Raw genomic sequence first — 26,599 nt, 5'->3', positions numbered from 1 at the left:
ACTCTTACATCACAGTGAGATAATTCCAACTCTGACCTTAGGGCATTTCTGTGCAGTTTGCATGAGTGGGTTCCTCTTGTTCTCTCTCAAAAAACATGTATTTGAGATTAATTGGTTGCTCTAAATTGTGTGTTGGTGTGATTGTTTTTGTGTTATCTCTTCCTCTGTGTTTGCCCTGTGAAGGTCTAGTGACCTGCCCAGGGTGTACCTGGCCTTGTAACCTATTTGTAGTCCTGCTTTCAGAGGCAGATGAGATTCAATAAATATGTTTTCAGTTGATACTATTGTTTAGGAATCTAATGAACTCCACTTTGATCAGAAGGCCTACATGTGAGAGATGTGCGATCCCATCACATCCAGCTCGACACTCAGCAGAGCGCAATTGGCACAAATTTTGCCTCCGGTTGAAATGGATGAGAGGAAATGTTTGAACTAGTCAGCTCAGATAGAAACTGCCACTCAAAATGCCCTTCAAAGAGCTACTTTTTCACTGTTAGACTGAATAAAGTTCAAAGCTTGTCACGTTTGACTCTCGCCTAAATAAAGGAGTTGAATCCATACTTCCACACTGAGTCATTTTTAACTGCACAAGCCCGTGCTTTTTGCCATCTGTGCATTAATAGATGAATCAACAAGACCCAGACAAGTAGAAAAATGTAACCTTTACTTATTTACAGATTGTACAGAGGTACTGAGTGACAAGGTAGTATTTACAACACAACTAGTAGCTTAGAAACCCCTGAACTTATACACAAGTGAGATACACAGCAGGGAGACCCACAGGACTGCACACCAGCACACTCCTTCCACCCACTACTGTACAAATGTGTGTGAACACCTGGAACAAATCTGTGCTGAGCAGGGAGCACGCGTCTAGACGTGTTCCTCGACGGAGGCCGGCATTGTGCGGGGAGCCGTGCTGCTGACATCACAGGCTGGGAGCTCCGGCCAGAGGCGGCGCACCGGCAGACGGAGTGGAAGTGGCGTGTGTTGGTACGCGGAGCCCAGCGGGTCTAACTCAGGGAGAACTTAGGTGTTTGCAGCAAAATATGTACCACCAGAAACACAAGCACTTCATGCAATTGAAAAAAGGGGGAAAAAAATAAATAAACAAAAAAAGTAGAACAAAAGGTTGGTGTAAAAATCTGTGTGATGGTGGACGTACAAACCCCAGTCTACATGCTCTCTTTACCACAATAGTACAGACGCAACGTGTGTGTTTTTGTGTGTGTGTGTGTGTGTGTGTGTGTGTGTGTGTGTATGTAGCTGTTATTGTTTTATATGAGTAAGAGCCAGGTCAGATGTTATGTGTAGGACGAAGGGAGGAGAGTACGGAAATACACACTTACACGCACACGCACACACGACAAACAAGCTCAAAACACACGTATCATCCAGTTTTATATAAATGCCTGTAACAATATGAAACACACGCACACACGCACACACACACACGCACACACACACACACACACACACACACACACACACACACACACACACACACACACACACACACACACACACACAAACCGAAAGGTGAAACAGCAAAGACTCATGGTGGAAGAGAACTATGTGGGAGTAGGAGGGGTTTTGTATAAACCACACAGGCCGTACTGTCGTTATTCATTGAGCATGATTCAGATTCGAGACCCAGCTACGTGTAGCTAGTTAACCAATTACATAGTTAACTAGCCTGTTAACCCAGCAGTGACAACTGTACAGTGAAGTCCCAACCAACAACACACCAGAGAAAGAGAAAGAAAAAAAAAAAATCTCACACAAGAATCTAAAACATGCCAGTCTTTTTTTTTTTTAAAGAAGCAGAATAAAAAAGCCACATTGTTATTGAAATGAATTAAACACTTAATACCATTCAAATCAAACAAATGAAATCAGTTTCTAACATTTAAAGCAAAGATTTCTTTTTACAGAAGTATAATATTGCAACCTGATATTGTGCATATAACTCACACACCATACCTGTTAGGATTACCAAAAGAGGGGCAGCGTTCACCATCAGAAGGTGCTTTTTTTTTTGTTTCAAACTGTCTTGCGGTCTTTGCAGCCAGGATATATAGATATATGTGAGTGTGTCTGCGTGTGTGTGAGAGAAAGAGAGAGTAGAGAATAGAAAGAAAGAGAATAGAGACAGACGCTCAGCTAATGGGGTATCAAGTCCTTTTTCCATCAAAATCCTTGTGCTCAAAAATCAATGCCCGTACTCAGTAGATTATGGATTTCTAGAACACTCATACACACATTGCCAGCTTGTCGAGTGTGTGTGTGTGTGTGTGTGTGTGTGTGTGTGTGTGTGTGTGTGTGTGTGTGTGTGTGTGTGTGTGTGTGTGTGTGTGTGTGTGTGTGTGTGTGTGTGTGAGTGTTGCCTCTGTAACGAGTCACTTTGCAAACTCTCCATGTTGCCACGTGACTCTCCCTCTCCCTCTGCTCTGTTCTCGCCAGCAGAGAGCCACACAAGTAACAGCTACTGCTGCTCTGACGCTCGTCCAGGAGGATGAATCTGATGAGAAAAATCTGCGACGGCAATGCACTAGGCTTCTAAATTCACTACAGGAACACTGAAAAGGGCCTCGAGTTCTTTTGCGTAACATAGAAAGTTATTAGAAAAACTATACCGTAATTCTACGAGAGTTGACGCTGCGTCGAATGAGTTCTCACAACTACCGATAGTAAGAGATTTCCAGCAAATATGTTGAGTTTTCAAAACACCACCACTGAACTTTCACTCTTCTGAAAGTCAATCTATTCTATAGAAGGAAGGAAGGAAGGAAGGAAGGGAGGAAGGAAGGAAGGAAGGAAGGAAGGAAGTAGCAAAAACACAAAGGAGTAATCGAGAAGAGGAAACAGAAAACAACCTGATGAAAGGTGGAGGGAATGCTGGAGGGAGGGTTGAGCACAGTTTCAAATAAAGAAGAGAAAGATCAAGAGTTGGTGTCGTGTATACTGTATGTATGATGCTGTACCCACTGTCTAACACTGTAAAACTTCTGATCTCACAATGGAAACTGACAGAGCTGTGCCCTTGACGGTGCCCTAAAACTCAATGCATTTCAAAGAGAAATAAGAGAAAAGAAAATATCTATCCAGCGAATGATCGAGAATATTCATATTTTTCAGTATAAAAGTGTTTTTGGTCAAACGTCTGTGTAGGTGGTAGGGTATAAAATCTACAAAGTGCACAAAGAGAAGCTATCTCATAGCCTCGACACACACACCCACCCTAAACTACTATCCTAGACTACTGCGTATGTGTGTGTGTGTGTGTGTGTGTGTGTTCATATGTGCATGAATGTGTGTGGGCATGTGTATGTGTGTGCATATATGACCCTGTATAGGAGTGTAACTGTAACACAGGGCAGTAGGAAGCATGCAGTATGACCTGAAGGCTAGCTAAGAGAGGAAGCAAAAATGCTATACTGTATGTCTCTAGATCTATAAACACTGGAACACACACTCTCATCCTGAGAGGCGTTTACTGGTGGCCGAGTGTGGTCCACTTTTTGGAATGTTCAATTAACTGACATCAACAATAGCAAACAGTCTGTCGTTTTCACTTTCCCCCCCTTGGAAAACAGACGCAGCGCGTTTATGTGTGTGTTCAAGTGTTTGTACATCTACGGGCAGGAAGCTGACCCACTTCTCAGACCTGTTACCTGACCAGCATGCCCGCCTCCCAGACTAGTCAATTACATAGATAGTACTCTCCATTCAAGTCAAGGATTACTCTAGTGTAGCTTACTACTCTTTAAGCCATGCCGGCAGTGCAGTTTGGAGGCTCAGACAACATAGGCGGGTTGACTGTAGAAATCATAGTGCAACAGGAGAGTCCTGGAGGGACGGGGGCCCGGTGTGTTCAGGTGAATCGTGTGAAGGTTTGTGTTTGTGTGTAGTCTCAGAAAGAAAGGGGGTTTCCTTATCCCCTTTTTCTCCAAGAGGCTGGTGAGAGGGTGGGACAGGTTGCTCGTCTTCCAAACACTGTTTGCATCTTCCTTCGCTTTTCACTGCTGGCGTTTAGACCCCGTGTACAGTGTCCTTCTTATCCCACCAGGATTTTGATCTGTCTTGTCAGACGTAGTGTCAGTTTGTGCCTCGTTGCCCACGGCTTGAGGCTGGTACACACACACCAACACTCACACACACTCTTCATCTTGTATTGCGCCTCCAGGTGTCCCTGTGGCCTCATCCCTGCCCTTTAGAGGGCGTGATGAAGAAAACAATGATTTATTTACTCAGCATCACTGTTAACCTTTGAGTTCGGAGCAGACCTAACCGTCTATCACCTCTGTGTGTGTGTGCGTGTGTGTGTGTGTATCTGTGCTTAGAATCAGAGCTGCCTAGTCCGGTCACACACACCTCTTTCTTGCATGCGTGCGTGTTAGTGTGTTTCAGTGAGCATAAGTGTGCTGTCTGCGACTCTCAGACGTCAGATTCGATGCTCGGCATGCGCCGGTAGAGCCGGGGTCGGTTACCACCCGCACTCGAAGCTCGCGGTGCTGTCACATAGCTCATTGGTTGAGCGGCAGCGGGTGGAACCATGTAGGCCACCATGGGAGGCTCCTGCTGAGGGTAGAACACTTGTTGGTCGATATGCCCGCCATGCTGGTTGATGTGATGGCTGCCATGGCTACCAAGAGTAAGTGATAGCGGCATTCTCTGCTTATAGAGCTCGTGGGCAGAATTTCTCTGTGGCATGCGTGTGGCAGCCTGGGAGGCGGGATCTCGTTGAGCTGTGCCAGGGGCTGACTGGAGGAAAGGGTTGTGAGATGGCCGGTCGGGGAAGAGGCTCTTTGAGCGCCGGGGCATAGGCATCGGGGCGTCCAGGCTGTGGTGGTGTGACGGTGACGGGGAAGGGGGGCTGCGGCTGCTAAACGGTCGATCAGAGCGCATTGTGAGAACGTTAGCGTAGGCCCCCTCGTCCAGCGTAAGCTCCCGATCCCTATCTCTGTCGGGCAGACTCAGTCCCCGCAGGTGGGGATGTGGCTGCGACTGCCGCTCTGGGATGCCGTCCGGAAGCACGTTCTCGTAGGAGTGCTGGCGACTCAGCTGGAGGTGCTGAGCCGACGAGGAGGTGGGGAGAGGAGACGGGGAGGACGGAGAGGGCTCGAAGTGGCTGACAAGCCCGTCCCCCTCGCCCACCAGGCCCAGCTCGGTCTGCGGAAGGTAATGCGTAAACATGTCCCCGCTGTGTGGGTGTGTGTGGGAGTAGTGTGAGTGCAGGTGGTCTTCGCTGATGTCGTACAGGTTTCCCAGGTGGGCGCAGGCATCACAGCGAGCTTGTGGGGATCGAACAGTGTAAAGGCCAGAGTATCCAGTGAGCTTCGTCAGGCAGGAGCGACAGTGTCCGGGCCTGACGCCTTGCGTCCCTGCAGTTCCACCTGCAGTTCCATCGAATGAACCCCCGGTTTTGTCCTTCGCGCTGGAAGTAGAGAAAACAATGGTTAAGATCAAAAAGGTAAAGTAAGCAATTGAACCATTCTTTGGTGGAGTATTTCCACTGCACACGGTACCTGCTGTAGGTGCTGTACTTCTTGTCCTTCAGGGAGTGCAGGTCAGCCTCAGCACTGTGGCTGTGGTGCAGAAGGCTGGCACTCAGCTGCAAAATGGGAGCGTCTGCCTGGAGTGTGTGAGAGTGCGAGTATGTGCTGTCAGGTGGAAACAGGTCAGGAGGGTAGCTGTGGTCATCACCTCCCTGGCTGTCTCTCTGGTATGGGGGAGCAGATTGGAGACTGGCCTGATCTGAATCAATGGAGTAGATTTTTGATGCTCCACCTCCTCCACTACCTCCTCCCCCTCCCCCACCTCCTCCTCGCTTCCTCAACTGATTGATGGGCTTAAATCCACCTCTTGTGGCCATGGAGTCAGAATCTTTGTGGGACGGTGGCCGACTGGAGCACTCAGAGATGTCAGAGTGCTGTGGCTCTTCCGGCAGGTACCGCTGGCTCTTCATCGTAGGAGGCCCGGGCCCAGATGTCGGGGCGGGGCTCGTGCCAGGAGATACGACGGTGGGCTGAGTCTTCAGTGTCTCCACGCTTTTCTTCCACAGAGCTCGGGGCTTCGAAGCGGGGCAGGCCGGCCCGGGGAGGCGGGTCTTGCCGTTGTCGTTGGTGATTGACAGCTGGGGCTTGTTGGGGCTGGTCTGAATAGGCGGGGGTTTCTGCTGCACGGGAAATGGTGCAGCATTGTTAAGGAGGTTTTTGTGTCGCCCGGACAAAGACAGGAAACCCTGTGGACCCGCAGCGTTGCTATAGAGACCAGGACCCTTCTGAGGCAGACTATGGAGTGAGTTACCTAGGAGACAAGAAGAGATGCACCTTAGACAGTGGATGCAATAAATGAATGTTTGGATGGATGCTCAGCCAGTTAGCTGAGATGTTATCTATTGCCCTGGCATGCAGTGTGCCATTTAATGCTTTTCTAATCAAAAGCTGAGCTTTTACATGACACCTAATTCAATTAGATAGATTGTTGAAACCACAGCAAGGTGAATGAAGTCACCTCTACTTATTCACACAAAGACTGTATAGAAACGTGAAGGGCAAAGTTAGCCATTTTGTGACTTTTTCTGTTAAATTAATTTGAATGTAAATTCTGCAAACTATTAAGTGCATGTTACAACAAATAATTAAAGTGCATAAAAGCCTACCTTTCCCTGACACCATGTCCAGGATGCTGGGCTGCAAGAGGACAGTGTTGCGTTTGGGTGAAGACAGAGCAATGGATTTGGCAGACTTGAGCAGGTGCAGCATGTTGGCTTGAGGACTGAAGTCTAGCTCCGGGGCTTTTTTCTTCATGTCAATGTGAACACCATGGATACAGCTCCATATCCCCTAATAGAAGGAGAGGAGAGGTAAGGAAACAAGAAGGGAGGAGGAAATTAAAAAAAAAAAAGGAAAATGAAAATCAGGGACAGGAGCAGGAAGATAAGAGAGATAATTGAAGAGTTAGTGTAATTTGCAATCCAACGACTTAACAAAAAAGGTTCAGACGTGCGTAAGACTAATTTCCTCGTGAGGTAAATTAGCAGGGACCTCTGCATCCTTCCTCTTGTGCGCTTACTGCAAACCTTAACCTCATTTTGTTTTGCAACGCAGCTCGAAGAGATAATCGCCACTTTTTTAGATGAACTGCTTCCAGAGGCGCCTACAAAATTAAATTTAGGTGATGATGTCACTGGAGGGGGCCTCTGAGTGCAAGGAGATGTTCTTCCTGGAGCCACTTAACCTCCAGCATCGCTGCTCTAACGGCATGTGTGCACACACGCAGACGCACGCCCTCACAGACACACATCGCGCTCTTTTTGTAAAACACTTAATGTGTGAAATGCCGCTCGTCTGGAATAAAAGCCCTGCCTAACACAGAGACATGATATATGAATAATGAAAGAATGGTCTGTCTGGGTGTGCCCATTTGTGTTTTGTGTGTGTATATTTAGGTTTGTGTGTGTCTGTCTGTGTGTGTGAGTGCCCTTGTCCGTCTGTCTGTCTGCGTGTGGTCAGACATGCCTGTCAAGTCACCTCACTCCACCTGAGTGTGGAACCATTTCACCTGTGATAGATTCACTCCTGTGTGTGTGTGCGAGTCTGTGAATTAAAAAGAAAAAAAAACAGTGTATGTTCATATGAGTGGGCTGTGTATGTCTGTATATGGGTTTTTCTCTGCATCTCCACCCTCTTAGCTGTTTGATTCCTCCATTCTGCGTTCCGTATGCACATATATTCATCTCTGCATCATAATAGCCCCCCTACTTTTGTTTCACACACGTGCACACTTCAGATTCCCCTGAATATGACAGTGACAGGTGCATATGTTTCAGGCATACAGATGAGCATGTTTTTCACTAAGAATAATGCTACATATTTTGCCTGTCTGCATATTGTCGTGAGGATTTTCAGCACACTTTTGCTGGCATTTGCACCACATCTGAAGAACTATGAAGATTAGGCAAATCAGACAGATAATGGATTAAACCTTGACTGCTTTGTTTGAGATGGAATTTTTGCACAACAAGACAGCAACAGACTAATCGTTCTTGTAAGTTACTGTGATGTTTGAACTGATGTTGTTAAACACGACAGAGGCTTGCCGCTTGTCTTCAAAGTCACTGTAATGTGCTGTTTTAACTATATCTCATTTTTCTGCCTTGGCACAGAACAGCATTCAGACATTTTGCAAATATGTTTATCTTTATCCCCCTTGCTGATTTTCTGCGTGATTAACCCACGCCGACTCACACAGGCTATAGTATTAAACATCAATAACATTACAAGACATTCCTATCCCAGCTCTTGATATTGATATTCCAACAGCGACTGCTTTATTCCAGTCTCGATCAATTCTGTACACCGTGTCTCTGGTACTCTGGGGACAATGCTTGATCAGTGAGTAGAGTTCAGCGCTACATATTGTAACAGCAATATCTCACAGGATGACATGAGGGGCAACAAAGAAAAAAATCAAAACTCAGGAAGTCAAAGTGGGAGCTACTTCCTGCTGTTAAAATGCTGCTACAGTTCCTGAGGACGACTCACCCTGCTGATGGTGAAGAGCAGGCCCGGCCTCCCAGAGCAGACGCCAGTGAAACAGTATCTCAGCCTCCAGTAGAAGAGATGCTCCGAGATGAAAGTGAGTATTGAGAGACCCATAGCTGTGGCCAGCATGTAGAACACACCGGCCATGTTGTCAATATCCAGCTGGCTAGACATCACCTCGTTCTTCTCATTGTGGCAGATTCCAGTCAGCCACTGGGCCTCCAGCTCCTCCATTTCACCTGTTGAGCAGGTGGCAAAAGGAAGTGTGAAAGATCAAGAAAGCAGAACTACAAAAAAACTGTGAGAGGAGGAAAGTGAGGGAGAAGTGAAAGACGAACAAAATGGGAGAGAGAGAGAGAGAGAGAGAGAGAGAGAGAGAGAGAGAGAGAGAGAGAGAGAGATGTGGTGGGTAAGAGGCCGTATCATTGTGTGGGAGGTTGGAGGGGAAAATGAGGGGGAGGAGGACTGAGAGGTGAAGTGGTAAATAGATCGTAATGGAAAGGAGACAGGAGGTGGAGTGAAAAAAGGGGGCTGCAGAATGAGGGGGGGAAAGAACTGATAGTGATGGAGTGATAAGGAAAGATGGGAGGAATTATTATCAGATCGAGTGTGTTCGTGTGTCCGAGCATGTGTGTGCTTGTGCATGAGGGTTGTTTGCCCTGAATAAAAAGGCTGGGTGTGAAGTGAAGCGCTTTAGTGGCTTCAGCAGTTTGATTTCAGCCTGGCTCATTCTCCTCCCTCCATTCGCACCATCTCACAGCTTATTATACAGAACAATCTGGAGAAGTAAACATAACGGGACACGGTGAGCACTTGCGCGCGCGCACACACACACACACATGCGCAAACCCACAGAGAGTAATGATGATGAAATGGTGTGTTAAGACTAGCCCCTGATAGCTTTCTGACAAAGGGAAGAGGGAGAGAGGGTGAGTTCTGGGGGAGGGGGACAGGGGAAAGCAGTGGGGCAGTAGTTCTAATACGAAATGCCTACAATAGTTTAAAACTTACGGCAATCAAGAACTTCAAAACTTCTTACCATCTCCTATGATTCCCAGGATGGCCAGATCCACGAGGCGCTTCCAGTAAGATCCTTTCTGCAGGGCGATGCCATAACCTGTGGTGGCGAAGATGTAACCGCTCCCGATGGTCACCAGCTTACAGCCGTCATCTCTGCCTGCCATGTAGTTCAGGACTGCAGCATCGTAGATGAAAGCGTCCAGTTTTCTATTCGACAAGTACACAGTGTTATGGAGACCAAGACTCACAATATGATCAACCTGCACAGAAAGGAGTAAAGAATTTTACCAACTCAGGCCTCTCCTCAAATTTACACAAATAATTTTCAACACAAAAAAGCAATCTCAAACAGTTTGGTATGAAAGGTTGATATTTTGACAACTTTTCTTTTTAAAGTCATCATCACACATGCAAATGAAAAGATGAAGCATATGCTCCTTCAGTCTTGAAAAGTATTTCATGAATGTGATCTGGAACGAAAAATGTACTTTCCCATGTCTAACAAGTGATCGAAACTTTTTATTGTCAATACTTTGTTACTTGGTGATATAGCTCTTGCATTTTATTTGGCTTGCTCAGGCCTGTATTATTTATATGCACGTAGTAGAGACACATTAACGGAGCCGTCAGCACTCTGTGGATCATTCTAATGACTAACGCATTAGTTAGCTGGAGTGAGATACTCTAAAATCTGTTTGTTTGTTCTTGAATAAATAAAGCAAAAAACAAACACACACAAAAAAGTGATTTTAAAGGAGAAGACAACAGCACTAAAGCAGATGAGATAAACCACTGACTCCAGCAGCTCCAGCAGCTAAAGCTTTATTTAAGGCTGCTAATACATCAGAAGTATTGTGGACACAAGCTCATGTAAATTAAAGTAGGACACTCGTCATGTTGCTGTCAGGAGGACTCAGAAACAGTGAGGACTCTTCCTATGTGGTAATCAGGAGTTTAGTGAAACAGTAACCACTCAGTCAGTGTATTAGCACTAAAGACAGGCAGCGGTTTTGTGAGTCTTCAACTGTTTTCACACGGAATATAAATAATGAGCAGAAATCTCAGTAATCATATTGCTACATTCTTCTTGGTAATCAGTCACTTCAGTTTTTTCTGCAAAAAGTAATTCAGTTACAGTGTCGCTACTGTAAACATGGTATATTGCGATTATTAAGATTTTTTTTTTCTTTATGTTAATGTTATGTAACAGTATTACCCAGACCCACAAACAGCCCCTTTATATTAATCGCATCGCTTGGCTTTCTCGGAGCTAATATTCCACATGCAAACCAGATTTGGACTTGGGCTGTGCCTGAGAGTCCTCTATAGTCATTTTGACAGCCCAGTACATATTTCCACAAATGCAGGCCAGCCTGTACTTCTCTCTCTCTCTCTCTCTCTCTCTCTCTCTCTCTCTCTCTCTCTCTCTCTCTCTCTCTCTCTCTCTCTCTCTCACTCTCTCTCTCTTTTTTTTTCTTCCACTTGCAGGTTTTGTCATTATTCTGGCATGACAAGCTGCATTCAGACCGAAGGGGGCGCTAATTTGTATCTGACACAGAAATCCCCCAAAGTGAGGTGGCAACATCTGAGTTCAGCAGAAAAAAAAAAGCTTGATGAATGGTGAATGAAACACAATGCTACCAAGAACTACAACCTCCATCCTACATGGATACATTCCCTGAACCTGGAAATTCGGTTATTAACTTCATTATAAAGAGAAAATGGTTTTTATGTAATCAGATTAACACACCCTGGTGACCTAAATGTTAGATACGTGCCCATAATGGTCTATCTGTTCCTGTGATGGAATGCATTTTGTTGATGCACAGAGTATTTCAAATCAGCGTTCATTCATTTCACTGTGGCCAGCATTAGAGAGGAATACAAATTCATGAAATGATCTAGTGCATTTCAAACGTGCATCCCTCATCTCAATGTATTTACGACTGGACTGGAATTTTATTCCAGCTCACGAGCATTTTGCATTTTTCTGTCAAAACAACTTGCAAAGATTTGTGTTTATTGTTTTTTCAGGAACAGCCAGTTTTGCCAAAGAATGCAGCCGAAGTTCTGATGATTCTGCTGAGCACATTCATTATAGAGTTTTGATGTTGTGTAAACAAAGCCTAATATATGAGATGGGAGAAAACCTATCTATTTGAAATGGAGTATCAATAAAGTAATTATTTCCGAAAGGGGGGAAAAGCAAAAAGTAAAATTATGCTTGAAGAAAATACCCAAAAGATCAAAGCGCACAAAACTAATGAACAAATAAAAGAACTGCAACCATCCTTCCATTAGTGTGTGTGTGCAGTAGGAGGAATAAAGGTAGAAAACTCAACAACAAATTACGCGCTCCCTGTTTTGGCAGCTTCCTCTTTCCAGCAGCAACAAGACTCTATAATGAGCTCGAGCAGACAGCGTCTGCATTTTACCATCAGTGACAGAGACACACTCAGCACTGTTACAGCGGCGTTTTAGCATAAGCTAGTTGCCGGGCCCCATGGGGCCGGGCGTCTGTGCGATGCAAGGGCTCTTTGTTGTCGCTGTTGATTTTCACATGTTCTTCAGCATACGTGTTGTTTGCAAACAGAAACACCCCCTCAGGTGTGATAAAGCTCAACTTGATGTGATTCGGCTTGACTAGTTCGGCGTACCCAGTCTTGAGGCTGACCAGCGCGTCCTGGACGCCGCTCTGATGGTATTTGGTCATGTACTGATGCATATCGGGATAGTTCTTCCTGATGTTGCGCTCAGTGCTGCCGTTGGGGACCGTCCCGAAGCGAAAGGGAGGGGAGTATGAGTACGGACTCTGGAACTGTCGGGAGAAAAGTGAAGATAGCAAAAAATAAGACGAGGAAATAGGAAAAGAGGAAATTACAACATGAAATAGGTACAAAAAAAAAAAAAAAAGACAAAAACATCTCAAAAAAGTGTGAATGAGAGAAGGGTAAGAAGGACAGAGTCGAGCAGTCTGAGCAGGAAATGGAGCAAGAGAGTGAAAGTTAAGGAGGAACGCATGAGGAGGAGAGGGGAGGTAAGCATGGAGAATGACAGGAGGAGATGGAGGAGAAAGGAGGAGACAGTGGAGTGGACTCATCAGTCATCATCATTGTGTGTCCAGTCTAGCGTAAGACTGGCTGGTGTTCTGCTGACACTGCCAGCCTCTGCAAACTACACACACACACACACATACGCAAACACACACGGAAGAAAAATGTGCATGCACATGCACGCGTGCGCTCACACACACACACCTTTGATCTATGAAGCGTGCATGCGTGTGTGTGTGTGTGTGTGTGTGTGTGTGTGTGTGTGTGTGTGTGTGTGTGTGTGTGTGTGTGTGTGTGTGTGTGTGTGTGTGTGTGTGTGTGTGTGTGTGCTGGCAGTGTTAGTGTGGTGACAGCTACGGCCAGAGGGGTTGTGCTGTTGAAACCCAAGGGCGCTCCCCAGAGAGTCCTGTCTGGCCGCAGGGCTGGCATCCATTACAAGAGCAACCCTGGCTGTGAATGCCTTAAGTTTCTTCTGTTTGCATGTGTGTATGTGTGTGTGTGTGTGTGTGTGTGTGTTTGTGTGTGTGTCCACATGTGTGCAGTCCCACCTTCTTGTCAGACAGTCCAGTGACTTGGTCCACAAACTCTTCCTGGATCATGAAGGCGGCCAGGTTGGCAGTGTAGGAGGCGAGGAAGATGACGGCGAAGAAGGCCCACACCGAGACGATGAACTTACTGGTGGTGCCCTTTGGGTTCTGAACAGGCACAGAGTTGTTGAAAACCAGACCCCACAGCAGCCATATGGCCTTACCGATGGTGAATGATGGGCCGTGCGGGTCTGAGAGAGAGCGAGAGAGAGAAAAACAGAGGCAGAATAGCAGAGGGAGCGATAAGAGAGAGGAGGTGAAAAAGGATTATGAGCTGCAGAACCGAGTAAGGTGAAGAAGTATGAGACCTGAGACTCACTTTTTCAGCTGATAGTGAGAGGATGACAATCACATATAAATTCTACTCTTCAATCCCTGAAATTCCCTCCTTACTTTTGCCAACTACAGACTAAAAGAACCTTGAAAGATTCATTTAAGATCTTTCCACTGTCTGCAAACCATTACACATCTTTTGAGAGAGACTGCTCTCGCCCCTTCTCTATGTGGTCTGCATGTTTAATCTGCATGTTTAATTTGGCACAAGCTCTACCCCGGGTGCCCTCCCTGACACAACCTGAGCATCTGAGACATACCATCATTTTTCCAATTAGGAAACTACATTTGAAAGGAAAATGTAAATGCATCCTTTAATCGCCAGAGTGAAGAATTGTTCATTTTTTTGCACATGATGTAGCTGTTAATTTGTCCAACAAGTGCTGTGTATTAGAAAGACTATTTAATTTAATAGGATCAGAGGGGTGACATTGTACAGAAAAATGTGACAGTATTATTGGCTTTAATTTTTATTGATGCCCACAGCTTGCACATTTTGGAACAATTATTATCGCCGACGGACATTTCGGTCAGATGAGAAGAATTATGAATTAGAAAGTGGAGGCCGACACTTCTTCGGGCCAAATCAAATCCCATAAACAAATGCACTGAGTAAATGGACGTCTACTGACTGAATAGATTTTCCATTTACAGACAAAACTGAGTAAAACTGTGTCTTTCAGACGAATGACCTGCAGAGAAAAGAAGAGCATTAGCAGCCACTGAGATGTTGCTTACAGACTATTGAGCATCCGAAGACTTCCAGTCAGCAGGTTCAGCACAACGCAGGGACAAGAACTAATTTGCAAACTGCAGATTTGATTCAGTAAGGTTTTTGTTGCTTTGGTTTGATGTCTGTGAAGCTTTCCACCTGAAATTATTTGCAAGCCAGAAGGGAACTGCAGACATTTCAGGAAAATACACTCCTTATATTTTTTGGGGGGCTGAATTTTAGATGAAAAACTGATATTGCCTATACATATACATTGTAAAAGTAAAACAAATGTCACAAACTTGTTATCTTAGCCTAAAATAAAGACAGAGGTAAACAGCCAGCCTGGCAGACTATGCCTTATGGAAATACTCAGAACTGAAGAAATGCTCTGGTAAACAACCCTCATAACAACACACTCTCTGGTTTATGCCTCAGCAAACAAAATAAATAGTCAGGTTCAAAGGTGCTGGCAGGCAGATTTCTTTCCCGTCAGAAAGAGCCAGGCTTAATGTTTCCACTAAATCTAATCGTTGTGCTAAGCTACACTAACAGAAGCAGACTGTAGCTTCATATTTAAAGGGAGAGTTCAGATTTTTGGAGGTGGGGTTAAATGAGGTGCTAATCTGTAGTCAGTGTGTTTTCCGCAGTAAATGGAGTCAAGGCATCCTCAGATTTGAAAAGGAGGCAGCTGTGCTGACACCAAAGCATAATATACTTTGGTGGACAGGAGTCAGCAACAGAACTCGGTATAGCTGTCGAAAGGAAAACCCAAGATACGTGCTTTATATAGAATAATTTATGGGTGATATTTGCGTGAAACAGCAGTTTCTGATGAAGAAAAAACTGCATTACTTATTTCTCTTGTCAATGTTGCGGCCTTCATTAACAAATGCAAAACCTTTGTCAGGTGTACGCCACCTCCTTTTTAGTTAGTATTCTTTAATTGTTTTAAACCTTTTTATGTGACCTCAAAGCCCACTTTAAAGACTGAAGGAAGAAAACTAAGCTATGAATTCAGGCTTAGTCAGATGAACTTGATGAGGGTTAGTCTGGCCATCTGGCTTTTACACTTTGACACTTTTATTGTTTTAGTGTCAATTTACATCCTATCCAGACTGGAACACTTAACTATTCTATTGCTATAGAGTAGAGGACAGTCCATTACTTTTCCATGCTTGTGCAAATAAATTAACTTCCCTTAAGTAGATTTTTCAAGTATTTGTATGCATTAGAATCTTCACTCCCTACATTTCAACAGAAATAACTGTACACTCTGCTCCTTACAGCAAGTTTTAACATCTGAAGATGATTCAGCGTTTCGGTGGAAGAATCAAAGCAGCTGATGATAAGAGTTACCGAAACTGAAGCTGCAGAAGTTCACTGCTTAAAGAGGAATTCATTTACATCAACAATGGTTGAAAACTGACATTGTTTTCTCTCTTAAAAAAAAAAAAAACCCAAAACAGACTCTTTCATCCATCACAGCACCACAGTCAGCAGTAAAGGCGAACTGTATGAAAAACTACATTAAAACACTTTTGACGCTAACATATCACACTGTGCACAGTCATGTGCAAACAAAACTCCTTTCCTTGGAGCGACCCAAAGCTTACCATGAGTATTCCAACATAAACCGGGCACTTTTTTTTTTTTTATTCCATCCACCAAATAAAATCAGAATAGGGAAGCACTATGACAGATGCTGGTGACTCTTACATCCACAGTGACAAGGCAGTAAAACCGCACAGTGATCCAAATTAACCCCTTGCTGACCCTAAATCTGACTGTCACACAGAGATAAGCCCTGTTTTGTCAGGTATGCAACTGATTTTATAAATGGGTCTGGTGATTTTTAAGGGACTAAACAGCAACCAACACTGCAAAATATATCAACAGCATTAATCTGCAGTTCTGTTTAAAGTCAGCCAACTGTGCGTGTCTACTAAAAACATTGCGCTCATCAAGGGTAAGCATTTCACACAAGTGTACTTTAAATAATACAAACTAGCCCTTTAAGGTACACACTTCAAAGAGGTAATAGTCTACAGATGCTCAGAAAAATAAGCAAGTTCCCAGGGAGCTGGGAGCTTTCTGCCAGAAAATTAATCATTTTACTTGCCCGAAATATCCAACTTCTCTCAAGCACATTGTTTTCCCGAAAGGAGAAAGTGTGTGTTGATTAAAAATAAAGTCATATTGGAAAAAAAAAAAAAAAAAAAATTCCCGTTATTGGCATTTATTCTTCAATCAGTGAAAAACTGTAAACAAGCAAACGTAAAGATTTATCGAACGACACTGAGAAGTGCTGGAAGGAATGAAACAGGCTGGCCTTTAGCTCATTTAAATGTTCAATGAAGTCAAAGTGTTGTTTGGTGTGAACCCAAAATAAAACACCTTTTCACAGCCACCAGGGCAACACCGAGTTATGCCTCAGACTACAGTTTGGGTGACTTGCTTCAGGAGGGAAATGCTAATGCTGTCTAACATTACCTGAACTGTCTGAAGGCGGGGTAATAATAGGTCACTTCTATCGCTTCGGGGGGGGGACTTAGATTTAAGCTTCTTGCTCCTGGGAGAAACAATCGGTGTGATATTCCCGACAACGTGCGTGTAAGTCTACCTTTGCCTTGGGCCAAGTTGCGGTTGAAGCCCAGCGGACTGACGAACTCAAAGAGGAAGACGGCGATGGCTGTGACGATGAGCAGCATCACAAACATCATCACCCAAACAGACGCACTGAAGGGCTCTGAGAGGAGGGAGATGGAGATAAGAAAAAGAGGGAGAGAGTTTAAGAGGAATCGAATATTTGAGACAAAAAGCGAAAGAGCAGGAGACTCATAAAAAGTGAGGGGCAGGGAGAGAAAAGGGGAGACAGACTCATAGGAAATAAAGGAGGAGTAGCAAAAAACAAAAGGGACGAGGGGGGGATAAAGCAAGGAAAACATGACAGAGAAGAAATAGAGAGAAGGGAGAAAGGGAGACAGACAGAGCGAGAGAGGCGGAGGGGGGAGTTAGTCACAGAGAGTTTGACGGAGCACATTTCCATATTTCTCATTATTCCCTTGGATGAGAGCTGAGAGAGGGAGAGGCCCGGGGCGGGGGAGATGGTGGAGGGAAGGGGGAGAGAAGGAGGGAGGGAAAAAGAGAGTGAGAGGGAGAAGAATCAAACTCCAAGTGATCTGATGTGTCCTGCTGTGGGCATGTGTGTGTGTCTGTGCACATGTGTGTGTGTGTGTGTGTGTGTGTGTGTGTGTGTGTGTGTGTGTGTGTGTAGGTCTGCATGTGTTTGGTTTGTATGTAGCAGGGCAGCAGTTCGGAGGAGAAGGATGAGTGCCAGAGATGCTGAACCCAGACAAATCGTACACGTGTGTGTGTGTGTGTGTGTGTGTGTGTGTGTGTGTGTGTCTCACTGTATGTATAAGTATGTGACTGCCAGGGTTAGCCAACCCTGAGAGATTGTGCGCTGAGGTGCCTCTAATATGAGTGCGAGAGATACTGAACCGTCACTGATACCCTGGCCCAGGCTCAACACACACACACACACACACACACACACACACACACACACACACACACACACACACACACACACACACACACACACACACACACACACACACACACACACACACACACATGCTCGCTCTCTCTCTCTCTCACACACACGTACGCAATCGCACAATCATACAATAAGCTCCAATATAAACACACGCGCTCAAAGCACTCACCCCTTAACATACATACGGCCAAAGCACATTCATTCTCCACACATCTTTGACTCCATACAGAAACATCTTGAAGTATCGGTGCGGGACCACACACACTTTCCTTTTTCTTCTTTTTTTTTTACATCCTTGCACACACGCATACTGACACATGACTTGATACACAGGAACCAACACACGCATGGTCCAATACATCCCCTCGCTCCCTGCCTCGCTCCAATGACAATACGAGACATTAGGCAAGCACAGATAAGCGCTTCAGTTTCAAGTCATCTGTGCGAGTGAGGGAGAGAATGAGAGGAAAGAGGAGAAAGAGAGGTGTGTATCCAGAGTGCTTTGTCTGAGCTGACTTTGAAAAAACAAAACAAAACAAAAAAAGAAAAAAAAAACAGCTGGCACGCTCCACTTCCTCTGCTCTGGTAGAAATATTAATGTGCTTAGGGTGTTGAGGCCCAGATAAAGTCAGAGTACAAGTGGAATTTGGCCAGCATATATTGTCTGAATAAAATATTCCATTTTATGTGCAGAATTTTGCCAATATGTAAGCACCTCCCACTTACTCCGCCGCAGCTCGCTGGGGGGACGGATGGAGAAATACGAAGAAAAAAATAAAAGCCTGAAACTGAACAATTCATGGTTGAAGAAGACGGAAAAAAGGGCGGATTTACCAAGGAAGGCAGAAGGAGAGACAGTCCCGTTGCTACGTGACACCATGACGCTGATGCCAGTCTCCACAAAGGGCACGGAGAAGTCAATGACCTCTGACCTCTCCTCGTTGATGGTCAGCGATCCGACGGCCATCACTGCCTTCTTGTATACAACCTGGCAAGCAGAGAGAGTAACACTGTTGGATTTTTTGCACGACCCACACTGCAAACACGTACTGGAATAAATACAGCGAGCTCAGTCAATATTTGAACAGCATCATGCGATCTGGATTTGGTTCGTTCTTCCATTTTTCATTTTTTTCTTTCTCTTTTTGGACCTGAAAGATCACAGCGGCTGAGGGGACAACACAGAATGTCAGGCAGAGTTGGAGGGCATCTCCGACCATATCAGATGGAGAGAAAGAATTGGACTGTCTTCTTCAGACTGCCACCATTTCTCGGTGTCTAAATGTATTCCGACACGCGGACATTGCGCTCATAAAGACGTCATTTTTAGTATGTAGTCAAATGTTATGTTTCCTTAGATGTAATTGTCTGAAGGCTTCTTAGCGATCCGCTCTCATAAACATTCCCACGATCTATGGATCATATTGTCAAGATCCATTATCTGATGGTTCATGCTCAACCTTTGAGGGTTTTACTGTGACAGCGCTTGGCTCTAATTTAGTCTGTGACTGAATGACTCATTTCCAGAAAAGATGAATGATAATGATTGAGTGAGCCTCCAGCTATCCTGCCAGTGAACCTGAATTCACCGCAGGGAGTCAAAAAGACCGTGCAGTCTCTGTGTTTTGAGCTTCAGTGACAGGGTGACACATTTTCAGATACTTGAGTCGCTGTTTGTGGATTTTATAGGATAAAGCTGGCAGTGCTCCATGTTTTTCATTTAACAAACCCCATGAAATGACCGTCCAGACAATGAACTGATCCCACTAATTATTCTGTTCGCGCGGCCAAAGCCTGATTTTCCTCTGTGCCCTAGGGCTTCATCATTGTCCAAAAACTATTAGAAAGACATCAGTGTCCTTTCATTACAGTGAACACTGGAACTGTGGTTTATTTTCAGTCAATCCCACATGAACCACACTGCTGCTGTGGCACAACAAACCAACATAATCCGACAAGACTTGAAGTCACCGAGTCTACTTTAAAAATGAGACCTATACTTCTTTGGTAGCTGCAGGATACTGGAAAACATTCGATCACATACATAAGGTTTCAATGTGTTTGCTTGAGCCAATGCCATGAGGGCTGACTTCATGTCCACTGTAATGAAATCAAAATGAAAATAGCCTTTTCCTGGGAATCCATCGCTCTATTGTTCAGAGCATTCAAACACAAAGCTTGCGATCTTTGATTTCTGTCTTAGTGTTTCCCAGACTTTGTTCCTTTCGCCTTCCGCATTTCCTAGGAACATTAACTCTTACTTCACCCACGCAAAAGCAGGAACCTTCCAAAAAAAGCACTGGGCTCATTTCCAGCTAAACTCTGCTGTTAATTTAAGAAAATGCCTCATTCTTGGTTTTCTCTGACATGTGCAAATCTAAGTGTGACAGCCTCGGAGTAGGCAAAGCCTCAGGCCACCCTATGATACCTAACAAGCCCCGAAGGGGTAATTAGACCACTAATCTGAACCTTTTTTCTAATTAGTTTTATGCTTGGTGCTATGAGTGCACCTTTATCATGAAAACATACAGTCAAAAGAAAGATCCTTTGAATAAAAATGTGAAATATTGTTACTATGTGAAATATAAGGATCAGTAATGACGTGTTATCACTGTAAGGCCTTTGTGAACATTTCATTGTCTTTAAAATTTTAATAAATGTTATAATTTATTTCTCTCTGTGAGCTGGTACTGGACTTACAAGTGAAAGGGACCTTTACTTTTTTGGTATTCAAGAACTATATATAAAAAGTTAAGATGCTGTGACGCTCATATGAAACATGGCCAATCTATTAAAAAAAAGAAAAGAGAAGTTTCACCAGTTTAAAGGCAGGGTTTTACACTGCTTTAAAAGCTCAGTTTATAGAAGCTGATATCAGCTTGTGTCAGACTTTCTTTCTATGTCTGAGGTTCCCGAGAAGACGTCCCATTTGAAGAAAGTGCTTTTTTATTATGGGGCTGCGGGATGAAAAATGGGGGTCTGAGACATGATCGCCTTTGACTCTACATCATGGAAAAACTACTCCAAACTTAAGAGCTCCCTTTTAATCTTTAGCGATACTGTCAAATAAAAGAAGATATTTAATACAGCAATTTTTAAATATTGGTGATTTCAATGCTTGCAGAAACAGGTAATGCCATCCAGAAGAAAAAGAAAGAAGGAGGGCTGTACCTCTCCAACCATGCCATTCCAGACATTGTTGATCTTCTTCCCGTGCTTCCCGTTGGTGACCAGGTAGAGGTCATAGGTGAACTTCACGTTCCTCGCTATCTTCTTAAGGATGTCAATGCAGAAACCTTTGCAGCACTGTTTGATATAGGCGCCTCCCGAAGTGCTGTTACTGTAGCATCAAGTCATAAACACACAAACATGCACAAACACAATTAGACCATATTTTTTTAATTTTTACAACAGGGGACATTTCAGTGATGTACGGTCGAATGTGCGGAGTGCGATTGCATCTGTGCACACTGATTCCTCGCTCCACATCTGCTGGTTCTATCAAACTGTAAAACTAGAATTATGACAGTGCAGAGTAACCATAAATACTGCTAAAGGGCAGAGCGAGCTTGTACAGTGTGAGAAAGTGTGTGTGTGTGTGTGCACGAGTGAGTTTGTGTGTTTCCCTCAGTGCCAGCAAACCAAACCAGATGAAAACACAGGGGTACTGAGCAGATGCTGCCGGGCTTTAAATAGAGCTCGGCTCTACAGAACAACCAACCCACATGATTAAAATATCAGCTGTCCTTTCCTCGTCTCTCTTCTGTGTCCTTTTCTCTCTCTCTTTCTCTCTCTCTCTCTCTCTCTCTCTCTCTCTCTCTGCCTCCGTTTCCCTGCTCCTGCCCGTAAGGAGCTACTCCTCCAAAACTCACGGCGTACCTACACACAACGCAGCCGCACACCAAAGATGCAGAGAATGGAAACCGATGTTTCAGTAAACTTTTCTGACAGCCGTCCCAGAGGACCCCGGAGCACTGAACTAAACTGAATTGTTGGATCAAATGATTCTCATAATCTATTAAACCGTAACGGCAAATGCATTTTCATCAATACTTAATCCGGCTCCCATGTCAGCCATCTTTGATAAGGCATGTATAGATCGGATCGGAACGGTAACTCTGTGACCTTTTCGCCTACCATTTTAGCTAACTCCAATTCAAGAGGAAGCTTAGGAAGAACTGAGGATTTAGTAGAGAGAGAGAGAGAGAGAGAGAGAGAGAGAGAGAGAGAGAGAGAGAGAGAGAGAGAGAGAGAGAGAGAGAGAGAGAGAGGGAGCAAAGAGATCAACTGTCAAAGACGTGAAACATCAAACATAAAATATCTTTTAAGAGCAGTCAACTGGATCTGTGGTGAAGCATAATATGTGTGTGTGAGCGCGCGCACGTGTGTGTGTATGCCAGAAGAAAAAGCACAGTATGCATACAGCATGCGTATGTACATTATGCGCCCCAGGTGTTTTAATGCATACATACGATATACATTAGTTCCTCCCAGCTGAGCCCTCACTGTGTCCTTATGTCACTGTGTAAACACACACACACACACACAAGTGCACACACAGGCGCATACACTTCCACATACATCTTTTTTGATCCCTGCTGAACGGTTGTAACAACAAACAAATAAAATGGAAGTAGTGACTGGGCAAATGTAGCCTTTATGGATGGCTGGATGCACATACGTGGACACATGGATGGACAATCGCATCAACACAAAACACGAACGACGGCCCGGAATACATTAGTGACCCGCTCAAGACGTGAACAGTCACGGCCGCTTCAGAGGAAAGCTGAGACATGGCGGGTCAGGTCACAAGCTCAACTTTCCACGGGAGGTGATTTAGTCATCTAATTGTCCCTGCCTCGCGCGGCTGATCCCAGCGCTTGTTGTGATGCATCTCCGTCCTGCCGGCCTGCCTCCTCCGTGGCCATCTGAGACAAGGTCTTTTAATGTAACTCATTCTCTCCATTAAAGTAGCAAAATAAATCTTCAAAGAGAGTAATTACAGGTGAGAGTTTTTTGCACTTCCCCTGTGGCTGGCGATGATGGTCCTAACCTGTCTTTATCCTCTGCTACCCTTCTCTAATGGCGGTGCTGAGCAAATTCAATTTGCTGCTGTCTGCTTAAAATTGTTCATGGTAACAATGCTGTCACTCACAAGGAGGACAGTTTCAAAAGGACTGTAATCAACCAGAAGCACAATAAAGACAAGAAAAAAACTGCAGCACTTACGATTAATGTTCAGATATTTACAAATAGATACACACAGATGAATGCAGACAATAAATTATAAAAATTAGCAAAAGTCTTTTCTGCCTTTTCTTGTTGAGCTCTTCCTGAGTTGTCCACACACACAGATAATTGGAGCAATGTCAAAGATTCGAAGTGCAGCTTCTTTGAGAAAGTTTTACTCTCAGTGACTATTTGTGAGGTATCTCGGTATTGTTTACACACTCAAGAAAGACCTGCAACATATTTCAGCCACAACAATAATGCCTTTTAAGTTCTTTCAAAGAGAAGAGCTCATTGTATTGTTTGACGTGCTGCCGTTGAGTGGAGGCTCTAAAGCCTCCTGATGGGCTGTCATACATGGAGAAAACACCCTGAACCGTTCAGAGCTGTGAAAAACCTTGATCAAAAACAGAAATATAGGAAATACAAATGATCAAAGATAAAATAAAGCTGTATATACTGTCTGTAAGATGCAGTTATTCTGTCGTTAAATGATTTTGAAATAAGACGCAACGGAGGATTTGAATTCAGCCCACCACCATTTCAGCCTCGGAGAAAGTGAAATATCTGCAGCCAGCTCGTGAGCGGTTCGGAGGGGAAAAAATAAAAAGAAACTGCTGCATCTATAAATAAAAAAATAATTACTCTGATGAAGTAGCAAAGCAGAGAAAGTATGAATTTGTGAAACATTTCCGTTCCATTAGCTGATAGCGTTATCAGGAGTGCTGATAAAAGATAACGAATCATTTCTGAGATCCAAACAAGATGCCAGATAAACGCATGCTAAAAATAAGAAGGGAAGAATTTAGGCAAACAGCTACGAGAGATGTTTTTCAAACAGCAGGTGCAGAGTGAGGAGAGTACAGGGAGTGAAGATATTCACGGTAAAGAGGCTTTTTTTTTCCCTTCTCATAAAAGAAGACGTGGGGTAAATCCGCCGTCCCTTCTGGAGTGGGAAGGACATTTCACTATTGGGGAGCAGCGGGGAGAGGAGTCAAGGCCAGGTGAAACGATGACGGAGGTGCCGCGGGGAGCCCAGAGCTAAGTGGCCGGTTGTAGCAGAGCACAGAGCACAAGCTGGCGAGTACGGATAGACCGTAGCCTGCAGATATGGGCGCATGGCTCCCCGAGGAGCCCTGAATGCCAGGACCGGCGCTCAGAATTTGATGTGAACAGCCACCGGCAGCCAGCGGGGAGGGAAGGGAGGGGTGGGGGTGGGGCTGAGGTGGACGGGGAGCGTGAGGCGGGAGGGGGGGGGGGGGGGGGGGGGGGGGTGAAGAAGAACTTGGGGAGGTTGATGACAGGGCACGCTGCAGCACTCTGGAGGGTTCCTCGAGCTGCTGAACAGAATACTTTAAGAGCCCGGTTTGGTGCGAGCAGCCGCTACTGCGAAGGGAAATGACAGAAGGTTGGGTTGCATCCCACATGCAGCGTCTCTTTATTTTCTGCCTCCAGGCGGGGGTTTGACGTTCTGAAACGTGATACTTGAACTGAGCTGAAGTTGGACACAGATAAGAGCCTGAATGCTTCAGCGCTGACCAGAATGCTGGTTGTCATCGATGATACGGAGGCAATAACTGGGTTTTTAAAGCTTTTCTAAGCTTCATGAGTTGGAGCTGCAACTGATTTTTTCCCCCTGATCCCCGATTGTTTTAATCTGTTTGTCAGTTGAGGGTTTTTCCGGAGAACAGAAAACACCATTCTGTTAATGACGAAGGCCGAACAACTTTACAATGCCTTTGCATCTGTGTTCCTAGAACAAGTGTAGCATCTCCAGCTTCTTCTCAGAAAACCTAAACTAACATTTCTTTCCAGATCACATATACGGAGGACGCGCATCAAATACACATTTTGAATAGCCAGCATCATACTTCTGTTTCCCACTCACTCCATGCTAACCCGTTGCTCACTGGAGCTGCTTAAAAGATAAGTATTTGCCTATGAACAAAGCTGGAGTTAATAAGCTGGTAAACCAGTCAATTACATTTTTGTGCAGATGAGGCATCTCACTGCCTCTGACTTCAACAAGCCAAAGAATTGCTGAACTGAAACTCCAATGTGATATCTTCAAATCTCTTTGTGACTAAAACACAGAATCATTCATACTGACAAATTCTCAATGAAAAAATAACCCTTGGTCATTTTGCAGTTCATAAATTTAAATCAACAGGTTTCAAAATGCAAATTCAAGATATAGAGCAGTGCAGAATATCTCATTATGACTGGACTCAAAGCGTTTATACCACATCTGCATCACTGCAACAAACAAGCGATTATGCTGGTTCCCTGCACAAGTCCTAAAGGTTTTCTTTTTTTCTAATCAAAGCAAGCTGTATTATCTCCTGCAGTTGATTTAATTTCTGGTCAAATACAAAATCATGTGAAACACTTCTCAATTCATGAACAGTTCCTCCCCCTCACAGCCATTTTTCAAGAATCATCTGCGTGGAAAAAAAAATGACCTCAAGCAATTAGAGAATCAAACGGCATCTTCCTTTTGAAAGGAAACATAAAATACCTCTTAGTTCTACTACATCACTGATCATACTGGAACTCTTTGTTTTTGTGTCGTTGTGCTTGGAATGAAAGCGCTAATATGGAATCGCTGTTATCTCAGATCAGCGTTTTATGCATTTTCTAAGCTTGTGTCATGTCTCTTGAGTCTGTGGACCAAGGGACGACAGCAGCCGCTGCGTCGAAAACTGACTGGGATTCAAATAACTGAAAAAAAAAAAAGAAAGAAAAAACAATAAACAAAGAGGGATGCTTGACATTGCACAACTCATACGACACATAATTGGTTTTTCAAAGGGAACTATTATTGAAATGGGATCGGAGCAGAATCTCTGCATCCATAAACAATGTGCATTACAGGGGAACACAGTAAGCAGCATTACTAATTAGTAATTGCAGTATTTAAAATGAGCTACATGCTCACAACATCTGAAATAAAACACTGCTCAAAATGAAGTAATGGCACAATAAAACCACACTGGGCCTCACTTGCTGTATTTACAGTAGAAGATGGAATAAAAAATGAAGTGCACTGACAGATTGGCATTAGTGAGCTGACAGCAACAGAAAGCAATTAATTATTAATGCTGACAGAACTGATTATCCATGAACCAAATGAGAACTACTCTTGTATGTGTGTCTCTCCGACAGAGGAGTTTTACACTGGTACAACACCCACAAAGAACACAACTACTCATGAGTGGATTGTCAAGGTGGAGAGCAAGTATTCTCCTCCTGTACAGCTGGAACATGCACCACTGAGGTGGCGAGCTCAGTGCTGAACGCATGTACTGAGACACAAGCTACAAACATTTGGTTTTGGGTTTGGAGAACAAACAAATGTTGAGTCACGATAGTTACATAAAGTGAAAAGTGAGTGGGCCCGACGTAGATCCTTGTATAAGACAAAACGAAGAGTGAAGGGCATCGGATTGACAATTTCGCTGTCAGACAGATTGAGACTGTTTATATAGGTGGGCTTTCATTCAGCAAAGAAAAAGAAAAGCGAACGCATGGAGACTATAGAGGACCTAAAT

At 44.3% G+C, this 26,599-nt stretch overlaps 1 protein-coding gene across 1 annotated transcript in view; it reads right to left on the bottom strand.

Moving 5' to 3' along the window:
• Positions 1–2,894: 2,894 nt before the first annotated feature.
• Positions 2,895–26,599, bottom strand: part of grin2ab (glutamate receptor, ionotropic, N-methyl D-aspartate 2A, b) — a 113,989-nt gene continuing 90,284 nt past the window's right edge. The window contains exons 11-20 of the mRNA XM_030094105.1: positions 20,988–21,156; positions 18,651–18,804; positions 16,878–17,003; positions 13,171–13,400; positions 12,227–12,387; positions 9,589–9,776; positions 8,550–8,788; positions 6,665–6,848; positions 5,529–6,309; positions 2,895–5,440 (exon numbers count right to left, since the gene is read on the bottom strand). Coding sequence (XP_029949965.1) covers positions 4,438–5,440; positions 5,529–6,309; positions 6,665–6,848; positions 8,550–8,788; positions 9,589–9,776; positions 12,227–12,387; positions 13,171–13,400; positions 16,878–17,003; positions 18,651–18,804; positions 20,988–21,156 — 3,235 coding nt within the window. The 3' untranslated portion in view covers positions 2,895–4,437. The remainder of the gene's footprint in view (positions 5,441–5,528; positions 6,310–6,664; positions 6,849–8,549; positions 8,789–9,588; positions 9,777–12,226; positions 12,388–13,170; positions 13,401–16,877; positions 17,004–18,650; positions 18,805–20,987; positions 21,157–26,599) is intronic.

Source organism: Salarias fasciatus, chromosome 6 (assembly GCF_902148845.1).
Source record: "Salarias fasciatus chromosome 6, fSalaFa1.1, whole genome shotgun sequence".
Classification (NCBI taxonomy): Eukaryota; Metazoa; Chordata; class Actinopteri; order Blenniiformes; family Blenniidae; genus Salarias; species Salarias fasciatus.
Note: the sequence above shows the minus strand (reverse complement) of the source record. Positions and strands in the feature narration are given on the sequence as shown.